General features: G+C 56.7%; 1 protein-coding gene across 1 annotated transcript; it reads left to right on the top strand.

Annotated features, from left to right (window-relative positions):
• Window positions 1–6: 6 nt before the first annotated feature.
• On the top strand, window positions 7–6645 carry Chmp1a (charged multivesicular body protein 1A). Its single transcript, XM_010627571.3, has 7 exons — window positions 7–44; window positions 1909–1928; window positions 3216–3293; window positions 4121–4267; window positions 4580–4708; window positions 5041–5228; window positions 5483–6645. The coding sequence occupies exons 1-7, from the start codon at window positions 38–40 to the stop codon at window positions 5502–5504; spliced, it is 591 nt and encodes a 196-aa protein (XP_010625873.1). The 5' UTR covers window positions 7–37; the 3' UTR covers window positions 5505–6645.
• The last annotated feature ends 518 nt before the right edge of the window (window positions 6646–7163 follow it).

Below are 7163 nucleotides of genomic sequence, written 5' to 3'. Positions count from 1 at the left end.
CGCTGCGCTACCCCGAGGGGTGCGCCCGGGACCGGCCATGGACGGTAAGGGCCGCCGCCCAGCTGGGGCCGCGGGTGGGGATTCGTAGACGCCCGATCCCTGGTCCCGATCCGATTCCCATCACCTGGGCCTGGACAGCGGATCCCACCCGACTCTGGTCCGGCGAACCTCGACCCGGATCCCGATCCCCGGGCCTCCACCCTAAGCCGTCCTGAGGCCTGGACCCCAGACCCCTCCTGCGTCCCTGGCCCGCCATGGTTTCCTTCCCGCTAGTTCCATACTGTGAAAGAATAGCGACATCCTCTTCGGCCTGTGAGGCCGTGGAATGTGGGGTCAGAGGGTACCAGAAAAGGTGACAATTGCACCCTTTGACCCCAGCACACCACCCAGAGAAACAGCAGTGACCCAGTCAAAAGCTGTAAGTTCTTACTGCCCTAAGTTTGCCTCACAGCAGCTCTTTGAGATCGATGGGAGACAGGAGGCAGATGACTCCCTACTCCCCTTCCACTTCCGGGTGCCCTGAGCTCAGGGATCCTAAAGAACTAGAAGAGCTGGGTGTCGGGGACACACCTGTACTCCCAGCACTGGGCTGAGAGAGGAGGATCTGGAGTCCGAGGCCAGCCTTGACTACGTAGCCAGACCTTATTTAAAAGCAAAAAAAGAACTAGAAGAATCAATGACAAGATAAAGGTGCTTCCATTTGCAAAATGTTTATGATGTACTGGGGATCAAACTCAGGACCTTGCGCTTGTGAGGCAGGTGGCAATGCCACTGAGTTAAATCCCCCCGCCATGTGATAGACCTTTTTATTTTTAAAAAACACCTTCTGAAATGTACAAAACTGCGAACCATACCATTGTAAAGGAAATGTGCAAGAGCTGTGTGCAGATTGAATAGGCAGAGCCTGCCTACCTTAACTGCCCCCACCCACACACACACCCACACCCCTTGGAAAAGCTTAGTTTGGTGTCCCACAGCTCACTTGACTCTTTTAGGGGACTTTTCTTAAGCCCAGTAAGGCTCCTTTGATCACACCACAGTCTAGATGAGAGCACTGAGGCAGGTCTGGCCAGGTGGATGGGCCACACCTGGGCGACATTGTTTTATCCACCCCATGTCTGGTGACGGAGTTCCAGTTGACATTGGACTTGATCCATGCACTGAGGCATGGCGGTGTGGTGGTGGCAGAGCTCGTCCAAAATCCAGGTGTCACCTGGGAGCCTTGGTCTCATCTGTGGACACTTGGTGTGCACCTGGACTGCTGGGTGAACCTTCTTGGGAGCAGGGTTAGAAATTGAGTAGACTGAGCTCAGTCTGATCCACCTGGCCCTGAGTTTTGGTGAACAAGTAGCAAGTTTGGTCAGTGGTGCATTACTTAATACAGTCAAGTGTGGTTAGGGAAGGTGCTCTGAGCCTGATGCAGTGGCTAAGTGGCAGCTGCCACTGAGCCAACTTTGGTGGCCAAAGGGTTGTCACCTTGCTGTTGCCACTTATCTTTGGGAGATAGAGTATGTAAAAAAGTAGACTGTCAAATACTAAACCTTAAGTTAGGAAAGAATTCCAAGGTCTTTGGTGAAGTGTCATTGGTCGTAAATCACGGCTGCAGGTTCTTACCATGAGGGAGAGAGGGCTGTGCACACCCCTGGTGTATTCTCCGTCTCACCCTTTGTGGGTGGCTGTACTGTCCCATGTTCCCAGTGAGGAAAAGGTTCAGGGTGGGGGTCTGTGTTGGCTTGAACCCTGTGGCTGATAAGGACCAGGCTGGGCAGCAGCCCGGGTGAATGCCATCCACATCTGTGCTCCATGTTCCCTTCCAGTGTCCATGGGACCATCTAGTCTGTCTCTTGCTGGAAGGCACCACTTGTCATGTTTCTTAAAGACCTCAGACTTTTTCCTCTGTCTTTGCAGATACGCTGTTCCAGTTGAAGGTATGTGCCCAAGGACTGTCCATCCCAGCCCTGCCCTGCTGGTTAACAAGTGAAAAGAAGTGAAACAAGTCCCCAGAAACATGCAGATTCCCAGAAACAGTCAAGGGCAGATTGTAACCATTGAGCAACTGCCGCAGATTGCTGACCCAGGCAGGATCGTGGAGTAGCTGAATGATACATTGGCTCTTGTATTCCACTCAGTGGAAGCAGGTGACTCCATGAAAGAGCATCATCTTCAAGAAGCACAGTTCAGGTCTATGCGCATGCCTAGATGGTCTGCAAAGCATTTAAAACTCCCTCAAATCTGTGAAAAGTCTTTTCTTTTTGTGGTGGTACTGGGGATTGAACCCAGAGCCATCACCCTGAGCTACATCCCTCCTCCCCACCTTTTTTAAAATTTGAGACAGAGTCTCGCTAAGTTGCCCAGGCTGGGCTTGAACTTATGATCCTCCTGCCCCTGCTTCCCCAAAATTTAGGATTGCAGGCTGCTCTAGCGTCCCATCCCAGGTTACAGTCACACTGGAAGTGTGCTGTTGGGGTGGTGTTTGTAGCTTCGTAATAGCCCAGTGCTTCTGCTATGTTCCTTTAGAGCTTCCCACAGTTGTCACCCAGGATCAGCTTCTTCATTGCTGATTCTGAGATGCTGAGTGGGAGGAAGGTGCTCAAGCTGTAGGACACAGCTCTGGAATATTCTCACGGTACCTCAGACTCAGTAAGATGCCTTTGCTGTGGACAGACACCCTCACTACAACCATGACTATGGGAGACGCCAGGTCAGGGCCTACAGGGTTGTGAGCCTGTGCCATGCTGGTGGCCAGGCCCATCTCTGGCTTCAGACTGGGGTGGCCAGAGGTGCTTTGGGAACTCTGATGTCACTTCCTGTTGGTGTCGGTGGGGCAGTTAGGCCTCGGGGGTCAGATGTGCAGTCTTCTGTGAAGAGACTACTTCAAGGAGTACTTACCTGGAGCTCTGTGCTGTTTGGGGGCCACCCTGGAGCAGATTTGCTCTCCTAAGCTGAAAGAGAGAGCAGTCTCTCCTAAGCTGAAAGCCCTTCTGTGAGCAGCCGTAGGGTCAGTGTGGTGCTGTCACCCTGGCTGTAGGGGACGGTTGGGATTGGGGTGTTCATGAATTTTAGAAAGCCTGTTGTGGCCCTGTTCTCACAGAAATGAGGTGTCCTTCCTCACATGATGAGCGTCTTACAGCCCCAGGGTGGCCGCCATGACACACACAGGCAGGGCCTGAGAGGGCTTCCTGGATCCTGTGTATGTGACACATGGGTTCTTCCAGTTCACAGCAAAGCAGCTGGAGAAGCTCGCCAAGAAGGCGGAGAAGGATTCCAAAGCTGAGCAGGCCAAGGTGAAGAAGGTGCGTGGCCTGCCTGGGTCCAGGAATGTTTTTACCCATATTTTTAGTTTCTGTTTTGTTTTGGCATCTGTCCTTTTTTGTGTCATGATTTGAGCCGAGCAGGCACACAGGAACAAGGTGATTCCATCTTCAGCCTGTTGGTTTTCTCTGTCCTCCCTTATATTCCTTTCCTACCCCTGGGTTTACTCTGAGCTGTTGGGAATGGGCTTCTAGCTCTCCACCATGGTCCTGTTGCTCCTCCCGCCTCTCCTGTGGAGCTGGGCCTCACGCACTGGAGTCTGGTAGAGGTGCAGGCTGCCTTCCAGGGAATCAGAACAAGACTCATGAAGCCTCTGCTGGGAGAGGCCAAGAGAAGGAAAGCGAGAGGTGGCTACTCTTGGTGGAGACTGTGAGCCAAGTCCACGTGGCTCTTAAAATGGTACCTTGTTGGTGAAGGAGCCCTGTGGTGTGACTTGGGGACTTCTCATCCAGACTCACGGCTCCCAGACCAAAAGGATACAGGCAGCTGACTGTAGCCTGAGTCGCCGTGCTCTGTGCCTTTCCGCCTGTGGCTGGGCCCCCAGACCCTGAGTGTCACCCATGCTGCCCTGTGTTCCTGGGCTGAGCTCTTTGGGGGTCTGGAGCCCCCGCAGGCTGCCCACCGCCACCCTCCATCCTCAGAAGCCCATTCCTGTGCGGGCCTGGACCTCGCTCGTGTTCCTGATGTGCACCCTGGGGACGACTGCAAGTCCCCCGCAACAGTGAGCTGTGTCCCCAGGGGTTGGCACAAAGCTTGCTGCAGAGGGCCCTGACCACCCAGGTACCCACAAATGCTCCTCGGCTCTTAGGCCCTGCAGCAGAAGAATGTGGAGTGTGCCCGGGTATATGCAGAGAACGCCATCCGCAAGAAGAATGAGGGCGTGAATTGGCTGCGCATGGCGTCCCGCGTGGACGCAGTGGCCTCCAAGGTGCAGACAGCCGTGACCATGAAGGGGGTGAGTGCCCCCTTTGAAGGGTTCTGGTGACCAGAAGGGCGGTCACAGGGCAGAGGGAAGCCAGGTCTGCAGGAGCCATGCTGGCACAGACACCCGCAGGCTTGGAAAGGGATTCCCAGGTGAGGTCCACACAACTTCCCATGAGCCACAGAGGTCACGTCTGACCCCTTGGGAGCCCCACGGTGCTGTCACTGGCCCCCAGGTGTCCGTAACCTGGGTCTCCTGTGCATGTGGTTCAGCCTGTAGCATTTCCTGAGTCAGGGGAGCACCTGTGGGTGACCCTGTCCCATTCCACTGCCCTTTCTGGCCCAGGTGACCAAGAACATGGCTCAGGTGACCAAAGCACTAGACAAGGCCTTGAGCTCCATGGACCTGCAGAAGGTGTCTGCGGTGATGGACAGGTTCGAGCAGCAGGTGCAAAATCTGGATGTACACACGTCGGTATGTGGCCACGTGGCCTGTTGTTAGCAGTGTCTCAGGAGGGGTGGCTTGCTCCACAGATGCCCTCTGAGTGCATCTCTGGTGGGGCCAGAGAGAGGGTGGGCACTCAGCGCCCTGCCAGGGAGGCCCAGGCAAGCACAAGCACAAAATGGTGCGGGAAGTACCCCCAAGAGGTGGGCACAGAATGGCAGGGCTGGGTGGTGGCAGGAGGGCTCCCTGTGGGCGGCAAGGGTCTGGAGCAGAGGCACCACACAGATGGGGTGGGGTGGGATGGGGCTCCGCGAGTCTGGGGTCCCTGTGGCCCAGTCCCCACTGCCCCGACATCCCCTCAGGTGATGGAGGACTCCATGAGCTCGGCCACCACACTGACCACGCCCCAGGAGCAGGTGGACAGCCTCATCGTGCAGATTGCCGAGGAGAACGGGCTTGAGGTGCTGGACCAGCTCAGCCAGCTGCCCGAGGGCGCCTCAGCTGTGGGCGAGAGCTCCGTGCGCAGCCAGGAGGACCAGCTGTCGCGGAGGTGGGGCCGTGCCCTCCGTGGGATGGGGTACTTGGTGTCAGCCCTGTGATGACTCTTCTGTCATGCGGCTCAGTTGGGGCGGGGTCTTTGCTGCTCCGGGCCGGCTTCTGTCAGTGCTGCTGCAGGACAACCTTGTGCTGTGGAGACCCAGGGGGATGACAGTGGTGCTGAGGTGGGGCTCTGGGTCCCATGTGACAGGGTGTGGTGTTTCTGAAGCCCTGCCCTGCCCGTCTGAGTCTTGCCTTACCTTCCAGGTTGGCTGCCTTGCGGAACTAGCTGCCCACCGTTCTGGCTCTCAGAGGCGCCTGTCCCCAGCTCACTCTCCTCACCCTGCAGAGCTGCAGCCGCTGCCTCCCTGCTCCTCTCACCCCCGGGCCTGGCAGCCTTTGGGCTGATCCTGTTTGTCCTGGGTTGGAGAGTGGGTCCACTCTCTGTGTCCTGGAGTAGAGTTGGCACAGATGTGTGTGGGTAACGTCTGTGACCCTGGACTCCCCTGCGTCCCCTGCTGTGGTTGTAACTGTTGACTTGCTGCTCCCTGCAGCTGGAGGGATCCTGGCTGCCCACTTGACAGGCAGCTCCCCGACCCCCGCACTGCCCTGCAGGAGAGGAGAGTGGACCTGTGTGTCAGGGATGTCGAGTGCCACCAACACCGCCCTAGGCCTCTGTGGGAGGAGCCCCTGCCCCTCTATCAATCCAGGCTGGGCCCAGCCACAGCTGGCAGCTGCTGATCCTGCTTGGCCTCCTGCCCTCACTCAGTTCTGAAGGGACAGCCTCGCCCGGCCCCTCATCCTCTTGTGGCCCCACTGGAGGTACCCTGGGCTGAGTTCTGTATCTCCCACATCACTGACTGGAATCTGGGCTCCTGTGGTGGCACCACTTCCTGTCCTGGTGCCTCTCTGTGATGCCACCCTGTGTCTGTCCTGCCATGTAAATGACAGGTGACCCGAGCTGCCACCCGCCTGCTCCTCCGCTCAGAAGCCTGGGGGGCTCTGTGAGGAGAGCCTGCCATGGAAGGGCAGCTGGGCGGACCGAGGGGCTTTGGGTACAGGCTGCTGTTTTGGTTTCTTTTTTTCTATCCTAAAGTTTACTTCATGGTCTTGAAGCTCCCAGGGTTTTGGGGTTCTGGGTGTTTTGTTTTGTTTGTTTGTTTGTTTTGCCAAAGTAGAAAGTAGGTGACCTGCAGGGCGTAGACTCTTCCCAAACACGCAGCATTTGGCTCTCTCTGGACCTGCAGACCGGGGTAGTGGGGCCTAGCTTTTGGGGTCCAGGTGCTATCTGGCTGTGTCCCTTTCAGACTCCCCACACAGTGTTGTGTGGGGTGCTGGTTGGGTAGGGGTGCAGGGGGTCATGAAGGAGGGCAGCATGATCACCCTTGCCCTAAAGTGCTGTTGGAAGTAAATAAGTTGATCCTTGAAAACTCTCAAGTTTTTCTTTGGTGGTCTTGGCTGGGCAGGGGAGCCACAGGTGAGACCCCAGGCGCCTCCTCCCTTACCTCCAAGCAAGGAGTTGGAGGCAGCAAGGGTGCGCTGCAGTCATGCGACTGATCACTTTGTGAACTGACATCAGCCTTGCTCGCATTGTGCTCAGCCAGCATGGCCTGTCCAGCTTAGCACCTGGTGCCCGGTCGCCTCACAGCGATCCTTACTGCCTGCCCGGTGGCCTCACTGCCCACTCCTCAGGGTTCCAGCCCTCTTGTCCCTGCTCGGCCAGCGCAGCCCTGATTGCGCCCAGTGGGAATGGTGTGGAGAGCCCAAGTGCACCCTGCAGGGGGCGTACAGCTGCCAGACGTGCACGGCCGCACGTCCTCTGGATAACCAAGAGCCACACATTCATGCCACGCTGTGATTTGCAGCCTCAAAGCCCTTCTGTGCAAAACCCCTTCCCAGTTAGCAAAATAAGGAGTCCCACCTCAGCCCCTAGACCCTGCATGTAACT

This window comes from Fukomys damarensis, unplaced genomic scaffold (assembly GCF_012274545.1).
Source record: "Fukomys damarensis isolate Sample0158 unplaced genomic scaffold, DMR_v1.0_HiC HiC_scaffold_32, whole genome shotgun sequence".
Taxonomy (NCBI): Eukaryota; Metazoa; Chordata; class Mammalia; order Rodentia; family Bathyergidae; genus Fukomys; species Fukomys damarensis.
This window is presented reverse-complemented; position numbering and strand designations above follow the sequence as displayed.

Coding starts and splice junctions, on each gene's coding strand:
- Chmp1a (XM_010627571.3), top strand. Junction 4,268..4,579: donor CAGCCGTGACCATGAAGGGG/GTGAGTGCCCCC, acceptor TTTCTGGCCCAG/GTGACCAAGAACATGGCTCA. Junction 5,229..5,482: donor GAGGACCAGCTGTCGCGGAG/GTGGGGCCGTGC, acceptor CTTACCTTCCAG/GTTGGCTGCCTTGCGGAACT.